This window comes from Suricata suricatta, chromosome 5 (genome assembly GCF_006229205.1).
Source record: "Suricata suricatta isolate VVHF042 chromosome 5, meerkat_22Aug2017_6uvM2_HiC, whole genome shotgun sequence".
Lineage (NCBI taxonomy): Eukaryota > Metazoa > Chordata > Mammalia > Carnivora > Herpestidae > Suricata > Suricata suricatta.
In genome coordinates this window covers 73,579,275-73,605,430 of record NC_043704.1, presented here as the reverse complement: position 1 = coordinate 73,605,430, position 26,156 = coordinate 73,579,275, and the positions used below count along the sequence as shown (strand labels likewise).

General features: G+C 36.9%; 1 protein-coding gene across 4 annotated transcripts in view; it reads right to left on the bottom strand.

Annotated features, from left to right (window-relative positions):
* ATP13A3 (ATPase 13A3) overlaps positions 1-26,156 on the bottom strand; it is an 85,893-nt gene that overhangs the window by 23,149 nt on the left and 36,588 nt on the right. For all 4 annotated transcript variants that reach the window (XR_003908703.1, XM_029939616.1, XM_029939614.1 and 1 more), the window contains 14 exons: positions 25,104-25,292; positions 23,370-23,431; positions 19,666-19,816; positions 16,978-17,094; positions 16,331-16,348; positions 16,085-16,238; positions 15,868-15,988; positions 4,996-5,120; positions 3,038-3,213; positions 2,191-2,313; positions 2,029-2,108; positions 1,190-1,232; positions 993-1,102; positions 590-686 (listed from right to left, as the gene is read on the bottom strand). Coding sequence is in view for 3 of the 4 variants with exons in the window: in XM_029939616.1 (XP_029795476.1) it covers positions 590-686; positions 993-1,102; positions 1,190-1,232; positions 2,029-2,108; positions 2,191-2,313; positions 3,038-3,213; positions 4,996-5,120; positions 15,868-15,988; positions 16,085-16,238; positions 16,331-16,348; positions 16,978-17,094; positions 19,666-19,816; positions 23,370-23,431; positions 25,104-25,292 (1,566 nt within the window). In the remaining variant the exon portion in view is untranslated. The remainder of the gene's footprint in view (positions 1-589; positions 687-992; positions 1,103-1,189; positions 1,233-2,028; positions 2,109-2,190; positions 2,314-3,037; positions 3,214-4,995; positions 5,121-15,867; positions 15,989-16,084; positions 16,239-16,330; positions 16,349-16,977; positions 17,095-19,665; positions 19,817-23,369; positions 23,432-25,103; positions 25,293-26,156) is intronic.

The following is a 26,156-nucleotide window of genomic DNA, read 5'->3' as shown; positions in this document are numbered from 1 at the left end:
GTATCTCAAAACTTCCTTAATATCTTAACACCAGCCCTTCTGATACTATCTACAAATGGTAGAAAGGGACAGTTTCACTAAGACTCCCTGAGATGTCACTAATGTCAATTTCGAGAAAATTCTAAAGTGATCTCACTTCAATTATAAAATCTTGCAGAGTACTTATGGATGGACATCACTATTTACACTTTTTCTCCAAAAAAGCAGGACTCCACAAAGTCCTACAAACTACTGCTGAAACATCTCTTCTCATTCTGGCCTTTTCTGTAAGTGTATTCCAAGGTTAACTACAATTTTGAAATATGTCACAGCTTGACATTTTGACGAGTTCTAAGAAAGACGCCCAATCTGAGCTAAAGGCAAAAAAAGAATAGAATCATCTTTTATTCACAAGGCTTTAGCCTTAAAGAAAATGCTGTTCTAGATTAATGAGATTTTCAATCTGTTACTCAAAATATAATAAACCAAAGGAAAACTTACAGATGCTAGTTATATAAGTTCCATAATTAGTATATGCATCTATACTCAATTTTTTAGCTTAAATGCCTTAACACTAAGCAGCATCTCTACCAGCAATGTCGGTACTCACAGAATATAGCAGAGTAACACTGAAATACTGTATGATGCTGTACAAAGCCATAAATTTAAACACACAGAAAGAAGTCATTAAAGCAGCACGGCCTTCCCTGTGAAAACAAATGTTGGCATGTGAATAAAAGCATTTCGAACTCCTCTTCCAAATCACAATTCTATCCTAACAGATGAACAGCAACATTCAACAGCTACAACAAAGCACTTTTCTACCAGAAGAATGAAACCAAAACAGAACTAAAAGAGATGAAGAGTAGCAACCATTAATTGGTAATTAAGGTACAGATCAAATATACTAATATACCATTACAACAAACTCATAGACTCATTTCTATAATTTTTTTCTATATTATTAGAGCAAGCCACAAAGATATAACGGGAAATTTTTCAATCTGTGCTACCTGATAAGGTTTGGCACACAGGAAATACTAGGAGTTTTGGAGGTAAAGGGAGATGCCACTGAAGCCTCAAGCTCTGATAACGAAATGCCTCCATGTGCCCTCTTCAAAGCCTAATGGTTTGAAGAAGACAAGTAGTTAATTTTTCTGAATGGAACTTAGGTAGAGAAAGAATTATAAATCACAGAAACCATACTTACACCACAATCATTTGCCCCATCACCGCACATTCCAACAAAGTAACTGAGAAACAAAAATTGCGTTACGATTTTGATTAATTTTTTAAAGTGACCATTTAACTTAAGATTTCTCCAGGGGTGCCTAGGTGGCTCAGTCAGTTAAGCGTCCGACTTCATCTCAGGTCATGATCTGCACTTCACAAGTCTGAGCCCCGCATCATGCTCTGTGCTGACAGCTCACAGCCTGCAGTCTGCTTCAGATTCTGAGTTGCCCTCTCTCTCTGCCCCTCCCCCGCTCACACTCTGTCTCTCTCAAAAATAAACAAACATTAAAGAAAAAATTTACTAAAAATTAAAAAAAAAAGATTTCTCCAATACATTATGAACAGCTGACAGACCAAGACCTCACCACTGAAACTGATGAATCTTTTTACCACAGTGACCACAGGCATTTTGCTGTGCAAATAGCACCAGTCTGCGAGTCAAATGACCTGGGTTATTGGCCCATTTCTGTCACAAACTGGGCAAACAATTCACTACTTAGCAACTTAATTTCCTAACTTTTAGAGCAAAGGTCCTGGGCCTGTACAGCCTTTAGTAACCTACTTTTAAGGCTATCAGTAAAGATTTCTCTCTTTAAAACTTCTACAAGCTGAGTAAATGAATTCCACCTAAAAGATATTACCTGGAAAAGGAATTGTGGAATTTTATTTTAGCTAAATAAATGAGCACATAAGCTTCCTGTAAAGAGACACTTCACCTATCTTGCGGGTGACAATTCTATATACATGAAATATCAGTTACTTTTCTGGGCTTGAAAATAAAATTAAAATTCATAAAAATAAAATACCAATACTCACTCTACATTTTGTAATGCTTCTATTAATTGTGTCTTCTGATCAGGTGCCATACGAGCAAAAACAGTGCCATGCAACATCAACTGGAAAAAATATGAATTTCTTTAAAATTCTAGTCACAATGTGTTCTTTTGAACATATATATACATAAACCCAGCCACTAACCTTAGGAGCAAGGTCTTGAAAATGTTCCAGTATCACTGAAAATGATTTTCCATTCATTGCAAAATGGTAACGAGTCACCTGAAGATTCTCTAAGCTATCATGGACCAATTTAACTGGAATAGCCTGTGTATAAGACATTCAAAACAATATTTAGGCAGCCAAACAGAGTAATACATTCCTATTTTAAATATATCTGATCTATTGGGAGCATCGGACTTCGGCTCAGGTCATGATCTCATGGTGCATGAGTTCAAGCCCCACATCAGGCTCTCTGTTGACAGCTCAGAACCTGGAGCCTTCTTCAGATTCTGTGTGTGTGTCTCTCTCTCTGTCCCTCCCCGCTCATGCTCTGTCTCAATATCTCTCTCTCTCTCTCTCTCTCAAAAATAAACATATAAATAAATAAGATCTAAAACTAAACTCTTTCATTTGATATTTTACATAAAACAAAGTTTAACATTTTTTGAAAGTGAAAAGAAATTCAATTTTAAGGTAATCATCCAATGATGTTTATTTAAAAAAAAACAAAGGCTAAATATCAACTTCAATTTGAAATAATGATAGAATTAAACATTATGGACCACTTGTATCATTTATGACTTTTAAAATAGGATAAATAACTGGGATTCTTATACATTAAAATGGTGCTTCTCAGCTTTGGCTAAGTATCACAATTTGAGGTACCTGGGTCTTACCTAGTCCTAATGAATCAATCTCTGAGGAGAGAGCACAGGCGTCTGTTTTCATTTATTTTGTGTTGTGTTGTATTTTTATGCACCACTTTTTATTTCTTCATACTAAATTCAAACAAGCAAGCTTCAAAAGGGAAAAATCATCTTGACATTACCTCTGAGTCAATGGCTGATGAATTACTGCACTGTGTTAGGGTGTCTGCATAATGCCAATTTATCTTGGCAACTTTCCCATCCTTCGGAGGTAATGCTTCAGCAATAATAACTTTATCCTGAGGTAGTATCATTCCACAGTCTCTGGCCACAGAGACAGCAGTCAACATGTTGTCACCTAATGTTCAAAATATGGAAAATATGTTAAAATTAAAATGGAAACATAAATGCATTCAACAAGAAATACTTATCAAGAATATCTATTTCCCCATAACCGGGCTTGGCAAAATGAAGATCATATACGGTCTTACCCCTCCCTGGAGCTTGAAAATACCAAGAATCAGAACATACTGAGGCTTCAAAGGAAGCCTCAAATAATTCAAGCACACATATGCTAAACAGCCCACTCTCACCCACATTTGTTAAAGTCAGATACATCCTAAATCTCCTCAGCCATGCACTAGTAGCACCCACCAATGCCTGGCACCATGTCACACACAGAGCAGGTGCTCAAAAACTATTTGTTGAAATAACTTAGGAGTGACTGGTAGTCTGTACAACAACGCCTAGTATCACAGAAAAAAAAAAAAAGAATGGATTACAAAAACAAAAAGATAAGCAAGGTAACAAGAATACAATCTTTGGGGCGCCTGGGTGGCTCAGTCGGTTGAGTGTCCGGTTTCAGCTCAGATCATGATCTCACAGACCGTGAGTTCGAGCCCCGCGTCGGGCTCTGTGCTGACAGCTCAGAGCCTGGAGCCTGCTTCAGATTCTGTGTCTCCCTCTCTCTCTCTCTGACCCTCCTCTGCTCGCACTGTCTCTGTCTCTCAAAAATAAATAAAAAACATTAAAAAAATTAAAAAAAAAAGAATACAATCTTTACAAGATATAAAGAGAACCTCTCAGTCATAAAAAGGCAAGAATTGAAAAGACAGGCTCAAGAGAAGAAAATGTACATCCAATGATGCCACAACAGAAGGGCAATATTATTTCTTCCCCCAATTCCCATACACTATTTCCAAGGGCATCCTCTGATGACAAGAGTGACCCCCTTGGGACCAAAGCCATAGTTTATCACAACAGAGGAAGAGGGGGAAGAGAGAGAGATGGAAAGTACTTTGAAGAAGGAATCATCAGAACTAAGGAATTGCTGAGATGCTAATAAATGTATCTATTGGAGCTACATAGTAGTAAATATACTATTAGAGGGATCTGAGTCTAAAACAAAAAAACGTACACATGCCTTTTCCATATAAGGCTCAGTGAATACATAAAGCCATAAAGTGACCATCTTAATTATGATTATATACTAGGAAAAAACACTTAAGAGCTGCCACAATGTCACAAAGCGAAGGAAGGGGAATAGCCTAGTATTTATCAAGAGCATAATAACACCACCAGGAGAATCATTTAGATGTGGTAGTCAAAAATCAAAAACAAATCAACAATGGCTATCTTCACTAGTATGCATTCAAGCAATGATAATGAACACACTCTTATACATAAAAATATAATTCTAATGAATATCTACTATTCATTTTTCACACATCTGGCACAGTTTTTAAAAACTGCAGAAGAAACCAAAATGAACAAAGCATTGTTTTCACCCTCTCGCATTTTATATTCTAGTAGAGGAAACAAATCTGCAAATAACACAAGATAAAATAACTACTGTTAAGTAATATAGGATTTAAAGGCAGGTAACAAAAAGGAGCAGTATCTCAATTTTTACAGTATGCCCTTCACCGTTTTACTATTTCTATAAAAAGAATTTGCTAGCCCTTAAAGGAGTACTGCAAAGTTATCCTATACCTTTGAAGAATATTCTGAGCTGAAATGGGGCTTGGGAGGATGAAGCCACTATGTGCTTTTATACCTAACTGATCATTCCACAATATCACATAACTTGAACTCTAAGAGGTACATTCAATTTTTTCTGTGTCCTTTTATAAAATCCAACCTGTGACCATGACCGTGCGAATGTTGGCTTTATGCAAATCTTCAAGTACTGCAGGGGTTTCTTGCTTTAATTTGTTCTGCATTACGATTAATCCCATAAAGTCCATATTGGTTTCAATGACATCTCTGGAGAAAAAGAAATTTTAACACATGATGGTTTAGAAATTTTAACACACCATGGAACTGAATCTGTTCTCTTTATATTGATAAAGCAATTTAAATTACCCATAAATTATAAATTAAACCATTTTATATGTTGAATAAACCATACAGGTGTGTGTTTGAGTTCAATTCCTCAAACTTATATCTGGAAAAACAATTCCTAAGAGATATAAATGAAATTAAACTTTAACCTTGGAAATGTAATAAGGATAATAGGAAATGTTATCTTTGTAAGACATGAAACACTTGTAATACTAAGAAATGTTCATCTTGTATTCCGCCCACAAAATGAATAAGCATAAGTAAATATATGCTTTTCTGCTCCCCCATGCAACATACCCTAACTTAAATGTCCAGAGAAAAGGAAAAAATTTGACACAAGCACAATCAACAGTTATATTGGATTCACTGTGATCAAGCCTTTGATGAATTTTAGAAAAGTCATGATAAAATTCTTTCTTTTTTTAAACACTATTTATTTATTTATTTGAGAGAGAGAACGTGCATGCAAGCAGGGGACGGACAGAGAGAGAGAAAGAATCCAAAGCAGGTTCCATGCTTCAGCAGAGCCCAACTCAGTGCTCGATCTCATGAACGGAGATCATGACTTGAGTCGAAATCAGAGTCAGATGCTTAACTTATTGAGCCACAGATGTGCCTCCTGATCAAATTCTTGATACAAGAAGTGTGATATAAAAACTGTTAGCAGTCTGACAATGAGATTTATTCGGGCCCCAGAAATGGGTCTCTTGAAAATATTTATAAATATTTAATAGCTATCAAGTTGCTATTTCTTCAAAAATTGAGTAATCACTCTGCACCAAGTAGTACTACCAGTTACTGGGAGGTCAAAGATGAAAAGGTAGGATTCTCTTCTCTCTTTTTTTGTTTTTGTTGTTTGTTTTGTTTTGTGTGAGAAAACAGACGTGCAAGCAGAGATGCATGCAAAAATAAAGTGAGCATTGTCATGGAGATGGAGGAATTCTTAAGACATCTCAAGTTACCAGAATTGTATCTCAGAAATATTTTTTCAATGGAGAAAGAAGGCTTGAGATTAGGAACCAAAATTTCAAATTGGCAATAACCAACTGGTTTTTCTACACAAAATTCAATAAGGATGCTTTAAGTACACAGCTCTAAAACATAAACACTTTTTGAAATATAATTTATAACTATGGGTGATAAAGGTATTAAAGAACAGTTAAGCAACAATACAAATGACAGTGCTGGTAGTGATAGGAAGCCTAAAAATGCATTCAAAGAACAAAGCTGTACCGATGTGAAACTCTGGGGTCAAAGCACTACAAGCTGTTTTCCCATGGCTGCTACTGGTTTCCTTACTCTCCAATGAATGACACAGGTCATGGCAATTTTGTTCTCAAATGAATAATACAATATTAAAACTCAAGATAGAAAGGTTCAAGCTATGTATGACATACATGCCAAAACCAGCTCTTAAAAGATCGAATGGAAATACAAAGAGGGTCTTGGTTGAAGCATGTGAAAGGAGAGAAGAGAAAGAAACAGGAACAGGATATTCTGGGCAGAAGGAGCACCCTATTCAAGAGCATGCAAGGATGTCTGAAGATGAGAGGCCTAAGAACTGCAGACAAATTGGCAGTTAGACTTTAAAGGTCCCAGCAAAAGGTGAACCTGTAGAGAAAGAAGAGCCTAATGTGCCCTTCAAAGGAATTAGAACCTAACATTGTACACATGTAGCTCCCAACCACGCATATCCATCAGATCTGGCTAGTGCTTTTGTTTGCTTCTTTCTTTCTTTTTTGAAACATTCATACTTAAACTACATCCCCCAAATCTTGTTTTAATAGGCAAAATTCCTAATGTAGTTTTTCCTTTTACTTATTGGGCTATCCACTGCACTCCTTGGTTTCCACTCAGTAAAACAGGATTGTACTACAAATATACACATCGTGCTACTCTTCACTTAGTGTGCCTGAGATATAGGGACCTCCCACTTTTCCCAAGTTCACATTAGGCCATTTTGCTTTTATGAAAGACCTACGTTAGTTAGTACTCGTTTTCATTAACCAAAAGAAATCTGAAGAGGATTTTTTATTTTCAAGAAAAAAGAACAAGAGGCAAAAAATAGCATTCCACATGTGTTTTGCAGCAAGCCATTTTAGAAGTAGCACACTTTGAGCAGTGAGAGGGTGCTCCCAAGTTCCTTCCCTGGGGATTACAATCAGCATCTCAGCATCAAGCCGCATAGCTTTGAACTGCGTCTGTGAGCTTCCTACTCTATCTTGATTTATTCTGTGCCTGCATTAGCAAGATGTGTCCTAAGCTATCAGAAAAGCTTCAAAGAGATTAGTTTTGGGGTCTGGAAGCACTCAAAAATTTTTCCACCTACATTAATGGTAACTGCTTCTTCACTTTAAGCCATTTCAGCTTAGAAACAATTTCATAGGAATGCTCTACTTTGACAGGAAGAGCTGTTATTAACAGCATAACAGCCCACAGTTTAGCCACTGCTTTATTGGTATTATGTCATTTGCACTATTTAAACATGAACCTTATGCACCATAGAAATAGCTTTTTAATCTGGATTCCTAGAATTGCACTTGCTGAGTCAAACTGTATAAGCAAATTTAAATTTTAAAGATACTACACATGTTAATGATGAATCTACAATAGTGTAGTACCAGTATGTTAAAATTTTCCCAAGCCATCACTAACACTTGGTATTATCATATTTTCAATTTTCCCAACCTTAGGAGACGAGTGATGTCTCACTGTGGTTTCATTTTATAGTTCACCGAAGAACTAAATAAAGCGTACCACCATTTTCATGTGTTCATCAGCCATTTGTATGCCTTTTTCTAATTCTTATCTGCTTGTATAATTCACCCTTTAATTAAGTGTTATGTGTTTTGTTTTCTTTCTTTCCTGATGCATCTCCCTGATGGTAAACTCTTCCAGTAGATGATGGAAAGCCATCTACTAGAATAAAAATTCCAAATAGAGGGATGCCTGGGTGGCTCAGCAGGTTAAGCGTCTGACTTCAGCTCAGGTGATATCTCTTGGTTCATGGGTTTGAGCCCTGCATCAGGTTCTGTGCTGACAGCTCAGAGCCTGGATGGAGCCTGCTTCAGATTCTGTGTCTCCCTCTCTCTCTCCCCCTCCCCCACTTGTGCTCTCTCTCTCTCTCTCTCTCTCTCTCTCAAAAATAAAATAAGAAACATTAAAAAAAAGAATTCCAACTAGAGACTGGTCGGTTAAAAAAAATCTCTGGAGGCACAGTGAAACACAAATTAGAGAGAGGAAAGGACTGGAGAAAAGTAAATGTGTTGATGGTAATATCATTTGACTTTTGGAAGCAGGAAAGGGGGGAATGGTGGCAATTGGTATTATGGTTCATGTTACTCTGGCCAAAATAATACTTGGTTTGAACAACTGGGCAAAACCAGGTAGATTATTTGGGAAAAACAAACTACTATAGAATTATGTTTATGTTTTCAAACATAATTATGTTCCTAAAACCACCTGATACGTAGTCACTAAATATTTAACAAACTGAGAATGGTTTTACAGATTTGTACTTGTATCTCAATCACCTAAAACAAAAACTGCGTAAGATATAATTCCATACATTTGATAAATATTTAATAGGGTTTTTGGAAAGATGACAGAGCAACATGGAAATCCTCAGCTTGTTTCGTCCCTGAAACACAGCTAGATCAGCACCAAACCATTTTGCACACTCAGGAAATTGACCTGAGGATTAATACAACAATCTGAATAACTTGAGCCACAGAACTCGGCAGGTATATGGTGCAGAGAGGCAAACTAAGGAAGAGAAAAGCCATGGAGGGTAGGGAGCTGTTTTTTGCAGAGAGAGGACACAGGGGAGAGTGTGGCACAAGAGGAGAGTGCAGGAAAAACACTCCTCTGAAAGTAGCTGGAGAGAAAGAGAAAAAGTGAAAACACTTGCAGGGGACTGAACAAGAAATCTATTCCCCAAAATCACTGACAAGAAGAAAGGAGAGGGTTTCAATACCACCAGGATTCTATAAACAGCGGAGCTCAGTGCCTGGTGGTACTGGAGAGGAAGAAGGGCAAACCCCTGGAAGCAGGCAGCATGGTCTGAGGGGTCTGTGTGAAATACGGGGAGAAGTGGTTCCCCTGCTTGGAGAGGATTTAGTAGAGTCCATACAACCTTCACAAAGGCAGAAGTCCCAGTAGACCCCAGGGAGCAGCCACGTTTGCTGGTACTGAGACGGAGATACCAGAGTACGGCGAACCCTGGCACTGGCTGTGTGTTGTGATGAGCCACGATCTCTGAACCTCTGCCACTGTGCTATCACACAAATGTCTTCTGGGGCAAGCAGGTACGCAGCCATTGTTCAGCGAGACTCGCCCCGAGAGAGTCGGAGTGGTTCCAGGACAGGGGGTGGGTGTGGGGGTGGGGGTGGGGGTGGCGTATGGAACAACCCCATCTGAGATAAAACTCTGGAAGGAGGTGCCGCCTGGCAGATAGATGGCTGGGACATGGAGAGGGTAGAGGCAGGGAGCGGATGGAGGGCCGAGACAAGGCAGGGGTGCTTGATAGCAGGCTAGTGAGATCCTGAAGTTCCTGTGCCAGAAACTATGGAGCTGGGTGAAGCCACTTCCACCTCTCCTGCACAAGTGCATGGGCACACACACCACACTGATCCGTTCCAGTAAGCTACAGTGTCCCGCCTAGTGGAGAATGGAGCCATTACACCAAGCCCTGTCCAATTGCACCCTGTAAGCACATCCCCTAGAAGACCAATACTGCTTTGTGTATGGTCTCTAGAGGGCTTCATAGTTTCAGTTTTGGGGAAACTGGATGTAAACATCATTTGTGTTTCATTCTGTGTGCTGGCTCATTTATTAGTTCTGTGGGGTTTTTTTTGCTTATGTCTTTGTTCAAATTTTTATTCCTTTCTTTTCTTTTTCTTGGATACAGAAGGAAAATCTTTTATCTTCTTTTAAAAATTAAAAAAAGATTATTTTCTTTATTATATTTTTTAATTTTTAGTGTCTATTTCAGTTTATTCTATTTTACAATTTTTTTAATTTTTAAATTTTTTCTTAATTGTTTTTTCTTCGGTTTCCCTTTTTTTTCTATTCTAGCAAGCTTCTTTCAACAAGCAGACCAAAACACACCTAGGATCTAGCTTCCTTTATTTGATTTTTGTTTTTAATTTTTTATTTTATTAACTTTTTTCTTCCTCCAAAATGAGAAAATGAAGGAACTCATCCCAAAAGAAAGAACAGGAAAAAATGACAGCCAGGGGCTTAATCAACAAGAAGGATGTCTGAACTAGAACAGCAAAAGTAAAATCTACTCAGGATGAAATTAAAAATCCTATAACTGAGATGCAATTTCGAATGGCTGCCATGACGGCAAGGATGGACAAAGCAGAGCATCGAATCAGCAATAAGGAGGCAAAATCAAGAAGAATAATGAAGCAGGGAAAAGGGGGGAAACAAAGGCAAAACAGCATGATACAAGACTTAGAAAACTCAGTGACTTATTAAAAAGAAATAACATCTGAATCCTAGGAGTCCCAGAAGATAAAGAGTGCAAAAAGGGGGCAGACGGTTTATGTGAACAAATTATAGCAGAAAACATTCCTAACATGGGGAAGGCGACAGACCTCAAAATCTAAGAAGCACAAAGAACTCCCTTTAGAGTTAACAAAAACCAACCATTACCAAGGCAAATCATAGTCAAATTCACAAAATACACAGACAAGGAAAGAATTATAAAAGCAGCAAGGGGGAAAAGTCGTTAACCTATAAGGGAAGACAGATCAGGTTCACAGCAGACCTATCCACAGAGACTTGGCAAACCAGAAAGGAGTGGGAGGATATATTCAATGTGCTAAGTCGCAAAAATATGCAGCCAAGAATTCTTTATCCAGCAGGGCTGTCATTCAAAATAGCAAGAGAGTTTCCCAGACAGCACCCTCTTACACTGTTGGTGGGAATGTAAACTGGCACAGCCACTTTGGAAAACAGTGTGGATGTTCCTCAAAAAATAAAAACAATAGAACTCCCCTATGATCCAGCAATAGTACTGCTAGGAATTTACCTAAGGGAGCAGTGCTGATGAACAGGAGCACATGTACCCCAAAGTTCATAGCAGCACTTTCAACAATAGCCAAATCATGGAACGAGCCTAAATATCCATCAACTGACGAATGGATCAAGAAGATGTGGTTTATATACATAATGGAATACTACATGGCAATGAGAAAGAATGAAATCTGGCCATTTCTAACAATGTGGATGGAACTCGAGGGTGTCATGCTACATGAAATAAGTCAGGCAGAGAAAGACAGATACCATGTTTTCACTCATATGCGGAATAGGAGAAACTTAGCAGAGGACCATAGGGAAGGGGAAGGGAAAAAAAATAGTTAAGGAAAGGGAGGGAGGCAAACCGTAAGAGATTCTTAAATACTGAGAAAAAACTGAGGGTTGATGGGGGTGGGGGAGAGGGGAAAACGGGTGATGGGCATGGAGGAGGGCATTTGTTGGGATGAGCACTGGGTGTTACATGAAAACAAACTTGACCATAAACTATTTTTTACAAAAAAGTTTCCCAAGCAAACAAAAACTAAAGGAGTTCATGACCACTAAACCACCCCTGCAAGAAATTTTAAGGAGGACTCTGAGTGGAGAAAAGACGAAGCAAAACAAAAAAGACCAAAAGCAACAAAGGACCAAAGAACATCACCAGAAACTCTCCAACTCTACAGGCAACACAATGGCACTAAATTCATACCTTTCAGTACTCATTCTAAATGTCAAAGGACGAAACACTCCAATCAAAAGACACAGGGTATCAGAATGGATAAGAAAACAAGACCCATCTATATGCTGCTACAGGGGACCCATTTTAGACCCAAAGACACCTGCAGTTTAAAAATAAGGAGATGGACGGAGGTATAGCTCAGGGGTGGAGCATTTGACCGTAAAAATAAGGAGATGGAGAACCATATATCATGATAACGGTAGTCAAAAGAAAGCTGGAGTAGCCATACTTATATCAGACAAACTAGATTTTAAAATAAAGATCTAGAAATGAAGAAGGGCATTATATCATAATTAAGGGTAATTATTTATGTCCCCAATGTGAAAGCACCCAAATATATAAATCAATTAATCATAAACATAAAGTCATTAATAATAATACCATAATAGTAGAGGACTTCAACACCCCACTTACGGCAATAGACATAACACCTAGGCAGAAAAATCAACAAGGAAACAATGGCTTTGAATGACACACTGGCCCAAAATCAACCACAAGAAAATATTTGGGAAGACCATGAATACTTGGAGATTAAAGAACATCCACCAAAGAATGAATGGGTTAAACAAGAAATTAAAGAGTACCTGGAAGCAAATAAAATGAAAACACGACAGCCCCAAATCTCTGGGATGCAGCAAAGGATTTCATAAGAGAGAAGTATATAGCAATCCAGGCCTTCCTAAAGAAGAAAGAAAGGTCTCAAATACACACTCTACCTTTACACCTAAAGGAGCTGGAAAAAGAACAGCAAATAAAGCCAAAACCAGCATGAAAAGGTAAATAATACAGATTATCAGTGATATTGAAAAAAAACCCAAAGAAACCAGATCAATGAAACCAGGAGCTGGTTCTTTGAAAGAATTAACAAAGTTGATAAGCCCCTGACCAGACTGATCAAACAGAAGAAGAAAAGGACCCAAATAAATAAAATCACAAATGAAAGAGGAGAGATCACAACCAACACTGCAGAAATAGAAACAATAAGACAGTGTTATGAGCAATTATATGCCAACAAATTAGGCAACTAGACGAAATGGATAAATTCCTAGAAACATATGAACTACCAAAACTGAAACAGGGAGAAATAGAAAATTGGAACAGACCCATAACCAGTAAAGAAATTGAATCAGTAATCAAAAATCTCCCACAAACAAGAGTCCAGGGCCAGATGGCTTCCCAGGGGTATTCTAACAAACAGTTAAAGGAGCGTTAATAATACCTATTCTTTTGAAGCTGTTCCAAAAAACAGAAATGGAAGGAAAACTTCCAGATTCATTTTATGAGACAAGCAATTCCTTAATTCCAAAACCAAAGACCCCACTAAAAAGGAGAATTACAGACCAATTTCCCTGATGAACATGCCTGCAAAAATTCTCAACTAGATACTAGCAAATCAAATCCAACAATACATTAAAAAAATTCTTTACCATGATCAAGTGGGATTTATTTCTGGGCTGTAGGGGTGGTTCAATATCTGAAAATCATCAATTGATAAATCACATTAATAAAAGGAAGGATAAGAACCACCCGATCCTCTCAGTAGATGCAGAAAGAGCATTTGACAAAATACAGCCTCCTTTCTTGATAGAAAAACCTCAAGAAAGTAGGGAAAGAAGGAACATACCTCAACATCATAAAGGCCATATATGAAAGACCACAGCTAATATCATCCTCAATGGAGGAAAACTGAAAGCTTCCCCCTAAGGTCTGGAACACAATAGAGATGTCCAACCTCAGCACTCCTGTTCAGCACAGTACTGGAAGTCCTAGCCTCAGCAATCAGACAGCAAAAAGAAAATGCATACATATTGGCAAGAAAGAAGTCAAACTTTCTCTTTACATATGACATAATAGTCTATGTGGAAAACCCAAAAGACTCCACCAAACAACTGCCTGAACTGATCCATGAATTCAGCAAAGTCACAGAATATAAAATCAATGTACAGAAATTAGTTGCATTTCTATACACCAATAATGAAGCAGCAGAAAGAGAAATCAAGGACTCAATCTCATTTACCGTTGCACCAAAAACCAAAAAATACTTAGGAATAAACCTAACCAAAGAGGTGAAAAAGCTACACACTGAAAATGACAGAAAGCTTATGAAAGAAATTGAAGACACACAAAAAAATGGAAAAAAGCTCATGGACTGGAAAAACAAAAAATATTGTTAAAATATCAATACTATGCAAATCAATCAACATAGTCAATACAATCCCTATCAAATAACTCCAGCCTTCTTTACAGAGCTAGAACCAACAATCCTAAAATTTGTATGGAACCAGAAAAGACCTGAAATAACCAAAGCAATCCTGGAAAAAGAAAACCAAAGCTGGAGGTGTCACAATTCCAGACTTTAAGATGTATTACAAAGCTTTAATCACTAAGATAGTATGGTACTGGCACAAAAATGGACCCAGAGATCAATGAAACAGAATAGAGAACCCAGAAATGGATCCACAAATGTATGGCCAACTAATTTTTGACAACGTAGTAAAGAATATCCAACGGAATAAAGATAGTCTCTTCAGCAAATGGTGCTGGGAAAATCAGACAGTGACATGCAGAAGAATGAACATGGACGACTTTCTTATACCATACACAAAAATAAAACTCAAAATGGATGAAAGACCTAAACATAAGACAGGAAGCCATCAAAATCCTAGATGAGAAAACAGGCAACAACCTCCTTGACCTTGGCTGCAGCAATTTCTTCCTTGACATGTCTCGAGAGGCAAGGGAAACAAAAGCAAAAATGAACTACTGGGACCTTATTAAGATGAAAAGCTTCTGCAAAGCCAAGGAAACAATCAGCAAAACTAAAAGAATTAAATAAGATATTTGCAAATGAAATACCAGATAAAGGGTTAACATCCAAAATCCATAAAGAAATTCTCAAAAACACCCAAAACAATGAAACTTTATAAAGTAAAAAATAAAATAAAATTTCAAAAAAAAAAAACACCCAAAACATAAATAATCCAGTGAAGAAATAGGCAAAAGAAATGAATAGACACTTTTCCAAAGAAGACATCCATATGGCCAATCTACACATGAAAAAATGCTCAACATCACTCATCATCAGGGAAACAGAAATCAAAACCACAACGAGCTACTACCTCACACCTGTCAGAATGGCTAACATTAACAACTCAGGCAACAACAGATGTTGGCAAGGATGCGGAGAAAGAGGATCTCTTTTGCACTGCTGGTGGGAATGCAAAACGGTGCATCCACTCTGGAAAACAGTATGGAGGGTCCTCAAAAAGTTAAAAATAGAGCTATCCTATGACCCAACACTTGCACTACTAGGAATTTATCCAAAGGATACAGGAGTGCTGTTTTAAAGGGGCACAAGCACCCCAATGCTTATAGCAGCACTATTGACAATAGCCAAAAGAGCCCAAATGTCCATCGACAGATGAATGAATAAAGAAGATGGGGTTTATATAGATAGATACGTGTATATAGATATATGTGTACATCTATATACATATATACATGTATTTGTGTACACACACACACACACACACACACACACACACACACAATGGAGTATTACTCGGCAATCAAAAAGAATGAAATCTTGGGGTGCGTGGGTGGCTAGTTGGTTAAGTGACTGACTTTGGCTCAGGTCATGATCTCACAGTTCGTGGGTCTGAACCTCACATGGGGCTCTGTGCTGACAGCTCAGAGCCTGGAGCCTGCTTCAGATTCTGTGTCTCCCTCTTTCTCTGCCTTCCCCCTACTCATGGTGACTCTTTCCCTCAAAAGTAAATAAACATTAATCAAAAAATGTTAATAAAAAATATTTAATAAATACAACATATAATTGTACATGACATATACACACAAACTATACATCACTGGAAAAACTGTAGAAAAACTGTTCATCCACCTTACCTGCTAATGTTCTGTACTTTATGCCATGTCAGTTTTGACTCCAATTTTCTGTGTGCAAGAGCAATTACACGGAAGCCCTGTTTAGTGTATTCTTCTAAAACTTTTTCAAAATCAATAGGAACTTTTAAATAGGAAAAAATAAACACCATTGTTAAAACTGCAATTACAAGCTTACAAAAATATCAGAATTTCACTCAAAACCTAGTTGATGCCTTACCTGTTTCAGGTTTGCAAAGACCAGCAATGACCTCAGGCGCTCCTTTCATGTAGGCATCCATCTTCTTATCCCCCAGCACCCTCGCAACCACACTCATCCGTTGCAAAGCAGAAGAAAATGGAAACTGGCGAACGATTCCTATCTCATAAATAGCCTATATAATTTCAAATGATGCACAAAGCATTTATTATTTTTTTAGAATTAAAACACATATCCTTAAGTAACAAGTAAACATTCTTCACTTACCGGAAGTTCAAACAGCTCCTAAAAATGAAACAAAAAGAATAAAGAAATAGTACAGATTAGGTTCATTAACAAACTCTAATTTAAAAAACAAGCAAAACTTTATATGTCCACAAAACACTATTTAAAAAAGAGCACGAAGCTCTGATTATTTCAAAGTCAGGTTTCAAAACTGCTTCTCTACTACCTCCCATTTTTTAAAAAATGTGTGCTTGAATATTTTAAAATATTTTGCTATCCTAAAATATCAAGATATTAAGTACTAAAAATAAACTAAGGGGAAACATATTTTAAAATTCACCTAAAAATAAAGCCATGCACAAATTCTTTCTACTATATCCTAGGAATTTAAAAGGTTAATCACCATCTAAATCACAAGACCTAAGCTGCTCAATAAACAGTAAGGAAAAGTAATGGAAATGAGAATTACATCTCAATGTTTTATATACACAGAGTGCCTGCAATATACCAGGTGTGTAGTTTGGGATAAATGTAGTTGAAATATTCATATCTGCCCTAAGATTAAATAAAGGACATGTGATTTCATCTTCTAGCAACAGTTCAAAATGAGGATTGAAAATGAACATCAATAGCTCTAAGTATTAACAAGTATTAAGTTAAATATTATCCAATATAACGTGATTTTGTACCATTTCTTGGTTTCCCGCAGGTGTGGATTCAGGTAGCAGCTGTTTTGGAGGACGAACCACAGTGGGCATAATTCGATTATGAAGTGCTGTTTCCTCTTCAGTTGCTTCTTCCAGAATCTGAAAGGAAAATATTCAACACATTCCTTCATAAAATTCAATTCACTGATTCTACTTTTAAAAGAAGCATTATGGCTATCTTCAGTAGAAACAACAACAAAAACATCAGTGTCCAAGGAATAAATGAGCACTACTAGATTACTAATATATGTGTATACTTATATTTATGTTAGTATAATATATGAGTAAATATGTATGTATTTTAAACAAAGTTAAAGCCCTAGCAATGCACAGGAGATGGGAGGCAGAAATTAGAAGTGGAGTAAAGAAACAGAGAAAAACATTCTCATTTTGCTCCTACAACTTTGATTTAGAGACTATTTCTGCAAAAAAACAGAAGATTTTTGCAGTTCCAAAAATGTTCAGTCTATCATCCAAGGATTCTTTTCTGCTAACAAAGAGAATTCTAAAGTATACAGAGCTCAGATATGGTTAGGAAACCACTGGATCGAACACCCACTGAGGTACAAGGATTTGAGTGGAGTTTTTCAGAGTGAACATTTCTGGTTAAGATGCTATTAACCCTAAGTGCCTGAAATTTAATTTAAAAACACTTATTTTTGGTGAAATAATTCCAACAAAAACTTGTATTAAATACACATACACAAGAAACAATACATTAATTAGACTTCAAAGTGAAGGAATCAATAGGAAAATGATGGGAAGGGCACTGTGTCCAATTGGCCAATTTTATACAATTCTAAAACACGTTTTAACATCTCTGAAATTAAGATGTATCTTATATAGCATTGATCACATCAAATAACAGCAATGACTGGTTATGTGGAAACATTCCATTGATAGTCTGTGATAAGATCAAGCACCAAGACATCTGTGTCAACAAACCATGCTATTACGCAAACTTACTTAGTTAACCCATTTTTAAAAGATCCACAAACAACATTGAATCTACTGAAAATCTGTTCAGCTGGGGAAAAATTTTAGAGAACATCAAAGATGGACCAGTCCTATTCTGCTTTACTCTTGTCAATTATTCTCTAAAGGCCTTTTGGGAATTATATTTGACAGTATTTATTGTGGGCTATCAGAAGACGGACAAACTCTAATCCAGACATCCATCTCCCTGTTTCAAAACATTACCAAAACAGGGGTGCCTGAGTGGCACAATCAGTTAAGTTTAAGACTCCTGATTTTGGGTTGAGTGTACAACTCAAGTTTGTGGGACTGAGCTCCATGTCACGCGGACAGCGTGGAGCCCATTTGAGATTCTCTCTCTTTCTTTCTCAAAATAAATAAACATTAAAAAAAACATTAGAAATACAAAAAAAAGAAAGAATCCTTTAAAAGTAAATAGAAAACTGGGGTGCCTGGGTGGCTCAGTTGGTTAAGCATCCAACTTCAGCTCAGGTCATGATCTCACAGTTCATGGATTTGAGTGCAGAGCCTGCTTTTCTCTGCCCCTTTTCTGCTCTCTCTCAAAATAAATAAACATTTTAAAAAGTTTAGAAAATAAAAAAAGGATTTCAAATATGAAGATAAAGGCAAATTGAAACTACGTTGATGAAATGAGCAAAGAAAGAAACAGTAGCCCAGAATAAACACAAGAGGACACATAGAAGAGGCACATTTTTTTTTTAATCAGCCAGAATAGTTGAGCTAAGCAAAATAAAAAGAAAAACCAAGACGAGGCGTCACTGACTAGAGACAGGAACTACCTACATGAAAGGAGGAAAGGCTGCTAACATGAGGGTCAACAGAGCAGGTGAGGAGAGCAACCTACAAGGCCAGCTCTGCAGCCCTGACCTGAGGAACAGCCCCCTGATGAGGACGCACCCTCAGCACAGGAGGCCCCCTGGGTCAGCCTTGCCATTCAGGAGACACAGCTCAATTAAACAGACTAAGACACATATGGGCAATGATAAAAACCTCACTGTAGCTCCCCGGAATTATCAAAGCAATCCTTCATTCTTAAATATGAAAGTACCATCAAGATGTATAATGAAAACCAAAGGCATGAAGGAAAAAGACCAAGTGTTGGGAGAGAGAAAGAAAACTGACCCACAGAAAATAATTCAGAAGCCAAAAGGGAACTTTAAAAACCACGTTATTATTGCATCTGTAAAAGAACTCAATACTGTGAAATGGTAACCAGAAAACACTGTAGCCACTCAAAATGATCAATGCCAAAACAAATAGAAAATGTAAACAAACAAAATTGTGTGTGGATGGGTAAACACAGAAAGAAGAACATGGGGACAAAAGAACAATGAAGACACAGGACTATACTTTTCACCTATGGTCAACAGATTACTGGTGTTGAAGATTGTCTTTTCGACTCGGGCCTATTATCCCAAATTGCTGATAGCTGATTTCTCTCATAAAGCCGGCACCCAAGCAGGTCATCCTCTATTAATGGTGTTTAAGTGCGTTAATTTAACTAAAAGGATACTTTTTTAAACAATTATAAATGTTTCTCCAATGGTGTATCTTTAGAAATTACAGAGTTCCTATAATGGTACAAGATCAACCAGTTGTCAAAACAATAGCAGAAACCATCTTCCTGCTGCAAGATTATTTCAAGTTCCTTGTGCTTAAAAATATCAAACTTACCCATCCAATGGCTTCGAACATTTTCAAATCGAGTGGATCACCAGAAAGGACTCCTTCAATCTTTGTGAGTGAGTGACAGGTAGCCATACAAGCCACAAACTGAGACTTTACCAGTATCTCATTGCAAACATTTTCTTCTGGCAAAAGAAAACTATATAGAAAATACACGGAATTAGAGCCATAAATCCCCAAATAATAAATACTCTAAGCATACTCAGGCTTTATAATTTTCAAGAATAGAAATAAAAATGTTTGCATTTCTACAGGTATTCATCTGCACTTTTTTTTTTAAATGTTTATTATTGAGATAGAGAGAAACAGAGCATGAGTAGGGGAGGGGCAGAGAGAGGGACACAGAATCCAAAGCAGGCTCCAGGCTCTGAGCTATCAGCACAGAGCCTGATGCAGGGCTCAAACCCACGAACTGTGAGATCATGACCTGAGCCGAAGCCGGACACTCAACTGACTGAGCCACCTAGGGCCCCCATGTAATTACACATTAACTAAAATATCAACTTATCTAAAATTCTGAATACCTATGTCAACCATAACAATACAGAAAATATTAGATACTAAATAATAATTAAAATTACTGCCTATGGACATATGATAGCTAAGAATACATAAAATCTCTCTTGTAAAAACACAAAACGAATGTGTAATATATCATCATTTAAATGCAAAACCAAGCTCATAAGAAAGAAAAGGAAATCTTCAAGTGCCAGAAATGGAAGGCAAGGAAAGCCTGAGTGACGGGACTGCCTGCAACAGGAGGAAGGAAGGAGGGGAGCCATCCCATTCCCTAAGGACCCAGGTGTTAATTCCCACACAGGAATGGAAGACAAAGTCCTGGCCAGATACTAAGTGGAGAGTTCAAACTGAGAGGATCCCTTTCACCCAAGATAGCCAGTGCTTTTGAAGAGCATCCTTGGAAAAAGAATATACTAAAAATAATTTACCTATACATCCAAAGGAATAATAAGAATAAGCTGATCTTTTTCTCTCACCCAAATTTCAAGAAAATAGTTAATATCTGTGTAATACTTACTGTGCAATAGTCCCTGTTCTAATAACTTTAAACATATCTGACTCATGTCCTCCTCACATCATCGAAGGAGGTTTTATTATGCTCGTTTTATAGAAAAGGACACTGGAACAGAGAGTTAAGGGACCTGCCAAGGTTACACAGCACACAAGAGGCAGACCAAAGATTCAAACACAGGAGGTCTGTCTGGTTTTAGGGCATACACTTTGAGTCGCTACACCAGTCAGGCTAGGATCTGGGTTTGAAGCCATGCTCCTCTTGCTGGTCCAGGGACCCTCAAGTTATGAAAGTGACATTATAGCTCATGTGGCACCACCGATCCCACTCTGGGCCAAGCACAGTGTAAACTCTCCAGAGAGGGGCTCCCACAGCATAGTCACAAAGAAATCTCACAGAAAAATCCTGCTAAGCGTTAGTCCATAATTTAAAAATCCACTGGGAAACATTCCCATGATTCAACAGACACAACAAAGACAGAATTAGAATCCCATAAATTTGAGATAATAGAATGGCAATCTGAAAGAATGCAAAAAGGGCACTTTTAAATTAAAGACTTAGAAAAAGAACAAGACAACATGTGGGGAGAGGAGGACAGGCAGCCTTAAAAACAACCAAGTGCAATTTCTTGTTAGCCTATGGCCAGGATTCTCAGACGGCGAGAAAACAAAGAATGGGGAAAAGGTCATAAGGGAATTTAAAAAAGAAAAAAAAAGTGAAAAATTTCCAGAATTTATGAAAAGCATCAATCTTTGGAATCAAGAAGCAAACAAGTTCTACACAAATAAAAAGATCATGGTGAATTGCAGAAATCAAGGATAAAGAAAGACTCTTAAAACAACAGAAAGGAAAAGGAGTCAAGAGGAATGGAGTAACACCTTCAAAGTGCTGAGAGAACACAAGTGACATGCTAGAAATCTAGACAGCTACGCTATGACTTTACTTCAAAAGTCATAGTGAAACAAAAGAATCACTAACAAATGTAGCTGCAGAAGATGGCAATTTATTCCAGAAGAATGGTATATAAGAAACAATGGTTAGCAAACATGTTCATATTCCTAGGTAAATTTTAGCATGCAGACTGCATAACCTCAAATCCTAGTCATAAAATACTGTGCCACAAATACATATAAATAAGGGAGGGGAATAATCAAAAAAGCATTCTATAGTCCATGGCTTTCTTGCAGGGCGGCGGGTTAGAAACCCAGTAAAGACACCCATGAACATTAGACTCTAACTGTGACTATTAACAATTTAAGGACAAGCAGTAAAAGATGGAAACATATAAATTCTGAGCAAATGTACAAAAATATGAGAGAAATTTGAGAAAATGCATGAACTGGGGCAAGAAATAGCAGAAATAATTTCTAATTTACTTGAAATTATAAATGTGAAAACAATGGCCCAGAAAAATTAAAAAAGTTACACTCAGGTAACAGAGGTGGGATGTAACTACAGAAATAGAAGATGGAACAGAATTTAAGGCAGGATAAGGTCACAATGTGTCAAACTATTTACCAAGAAGCTACAACAGCTGTGAAATTACATGAACCAAACAATAGTCTCTCAAACTCTATAGAATTCAATCCAACAGACTTCTAAAGAGGGAAAAATGACATAAACACAACTACTAAGCCATCAAAAGACAGCAACAGGGAAGTAAAAAGACAAAACAAACTGCTGGAATATTTTTGCAATGCAGAGTACTGAAAAAGATTACCTTCCAGAAAATACAGAGGACTTCAAATAAATGAGTTAAGACTAAGAACACAACAGAAAAAATGCTAAATGACCGTCCTTCCAAAAATGTGAAAATAAGCTCAGCTTTATAAGTAATGAGGAAACTGTGAAAAGCCACAATGAAAGAACATTTCATATCTATCCAAGTGGCAAAAATCAGAAGCCTGACAAGACCAAGTTTGGCAAGGACTGGAGCATAGGATCTCCTATCCACTGAGGAAGAGACTGTGAGCACCATCACTTAGAGATCAGTACCAACTAAGCCTGTAGCCATGCATGTACTATATAGCCCAGCACCAACTTTTTTTAAGAAGCTGTTTACTGAATTTCAACTACATGCTCACAAGGAGTTGTGTGTAAGAATTATAATTCAGTACCATTTGTGAAAGCAGAAGGGGAAAGGGAGAAAAAAATGAAATTGCCCCTTAGAACAGATATTATGATTTAATCATACCATGGACTACTAAACAATAGGTAAGATTAGTGAATTAGACCTATACATACCAACCTGGATAAATCTTGAAAACAATGTTAAGAGGAAGGAAGGGAGGGAGGGAGAAAAGAAAAAAGCAGCAAAAACACACATAGATTATAGCAGTCAGGTACATTTATTTACAGACAAGTCTTGTTTAGAGACAGAGATGTATATAGACTAAATATATAAACATACAAAGACAGTAACAGAAAATAACTTCAGAATGATGGTAAGGATATGGAAAGTGATAGATTAAGACTTTAGCAGTATATGTAATATTTTAAATCTCTTAAAAGAGATCTGAAGCAAATATGATAAAATGTCAATTGTTTAATCTTGGTGGTGGGTACACGGCTGTCATATTACTTTGTATATGTTTGAATGTTTCAGACATTAAAATACGATTAAAAAGTAACTAATAAATTATCAAGTCTAGCTAATATTTACCGTGTGTTTTCCACTCGTTGAATCCCCCACAGATCTAAACCATCTTCAGTAAGAGTTCCAGTCTTTAAAATAAATAAATAAATAAATGCACATATATACAAAGTATAATGCCTCCAAAAGAAAAAAAAAACATGAAAAGCAAAAGCTATGCTACATATACATAATAAAGTAGATTATAGCTGTAATACTAAGATCTCTGTATATTGACAAAAAAACAACTTCTAGGAAAAATTGTTAAAGTGGGGAAAGGGTACATATAGAACATTCCTCTATGGGGCACGGGGTGGGGTGGGGGGAGCATATATGTAGAACTGTATGTTTATGGACTTGTATTATGAAAAAAACAGAACAATGCAACAATTGATGAACCAATCAAGGATCCCTACGAAGGAAGGAGACATTAGGACACAGGGAGTCAAAAAGGGAAGAGGAACACGTTAAATGACACCAGGAGGAAGCAATCAGCCAAATCCAGGATCTAAATGACCTGGTTTCTTCAGTAAGATGATTCAGGATACGGGGCGAGAAAAACAATTGTTACAGATTAATTGTAACCAATGCAATCATTATTTGGATTCTGACAGAAAAAAACACTGTAAAATTTTAAGACACTTGAGAAAAACAGAAATCTGAATGTCAACTGGATATCAGATAATACTAAAGAAATTGTTAATTTTGTTAAGTGGAATAAGATATTGGTACTGCAGTTACTTTTTTTAACATCTAGAGATAAAGAAGAGGTATATTGGGTGAAAGAATGTCTGATGCTGCCACCTTCAAAATGAGGGGACAGATGAAGTAAAGATTGACAAAACACTGATTAACTGTTAAAGCTGAGTGATGGGTAAGCCAGGGCTTTTTATACTTGTATATTTTCTCCACTTCATAGTAAGGTTTCCAAAAAAGACAGGCATAAGTGAAATTTTCCAAACAAATAAATATAAAATGTAGTCGGGGGATAGGACTTTTTTTTTTTTAAGTAATTCCATACCATAACACGGGGCTCAAACTCACAACCCCAAGATCAAGAGTCACAGACTCTGCCAACTGAGCTGGCCAGTTGTGCCAGGATATGACTTTTTTTTTTAAACAAAGTATTTCTCATATTTTTTTCCTTTAATAGTGAATATGCACAAAAATCTTACCATTGTATCAGTTATTAACAAGAGCTTGATAGGAGGGATTTTGGTCAAGATTTAACCCCTAAAACTCTTAGGAAAACGAATTTCAGCAGAGAAAAGGAAAACCCTTTATAGGACAAGGCTAGCAATATTTCATACAGGTACAAAATTGGTCCTTTTAACATAAAATTGTAAAATCCGTGACTTTAATAATTTTGAAACATATTCAATAAAATCCTAGAGCAAACATTAACTAAACATATACTTAATAGCAATAAAATTCCAGTAAATACATCTGTATAGAGCTTACTCTGTTAAAAAACAAGAAAGATTAGATCATCTTTAGTCCTACTATAAGGCAAAATTCTGCATATGAATGATTAAACTGCAGATTTGGGCAAGTAAGTAATACCAAAGTGTTAAAAATTTTAAAAAGCAATGAGAAGAAATATACAAAAATGATTCATGTGCCAAATAAGTTGAAAAAGAGGACTATTAGAAGAATATTAAACAATGTGTGCAAATTTGTTGATGCAGAATACAGAAAACCTTAATCTAAATATTTAAAAGCTACCAAAGTAACCTTTGAGAATGATTACAAAACTGAACCAACCTTGTCAAAGCAAACAAGATTCAGCTGTCCACAGATATTTATCCTTTGAGGACTGATACAGAAAATACCAATTTTTTTCAGTCTTCTTTGGGCATACACAATCCCAGCTGTCATTGCAGCTGGAAGTGCAGGTGGCACAGTAATGGTAATGATATCCAGAGACTCAATAATTATGTCCCCAATTTCTACCTACAATGAACACAAAAATGAATGTCAGACTCCCCAATATCAAATATTTACTAATCTAACATGGCTATTCCTTTATTGAAGAATCTATAAACCATTTTCAATTTTATACATAAGTGTAAGTATTTACATCCATCAAGTATTTACAATTTTTTCATGTTAGAGCCTGCAAAATAGAAAGCTCATTAAATTGTCAATGGACGGGGCGCCTGGGTGGCTCAGTCAGTTAAGCCTCCGACTTCGGCTCAGGTCAGATCTAACGTTCGTGGTTTCAAGCCCTGCGTTAGGCTCTGTGCTGACCGCTAGCTCAGAGCCTGGAGCCTGCTTCCGGTTCTGTGTCTCCTTCTCTCTCTGACCCTCCCCCTCTCATGCTCTGTCTGTCTCTGTCTCAAAAATAAATAAAACATTTAAAAAAAAATTGTCAATGGACTGTGGGATGTAAGCTATTTTTAAAGGAAATCTTCATTTTAAGATCTCTACATGCTTCACACACCACACACTTCAAAATTCAACAGATATGTATCAAATACTGACTTGCTACAAGCACTGTGCCCATCTCCCAAAGGGATGGAAAAGAGAAATTTGACAAGGTCTCTTAGAAGTACCTTAAATTAAGTAATCATAAATAATTTGAATGCTATATATCCCAAAAGTTACAAAAAGAGAAAATAAAGCTTTTGGTGAGTTTGTGGTCACAAAGAAGCAAAAAAAGATCACCTAAACCAGAGCTGTCCCAAAGAACTTTCTATGATGAAAATGTTCGATACTGTATTTTCTAAAGTAACAGCTACTAGTCTCCTATAATTAATTTAAATTAAAAGTTAGGTTCCTCATCTCATTTAAGCCGCATTTCAAATCCTCAGCAGC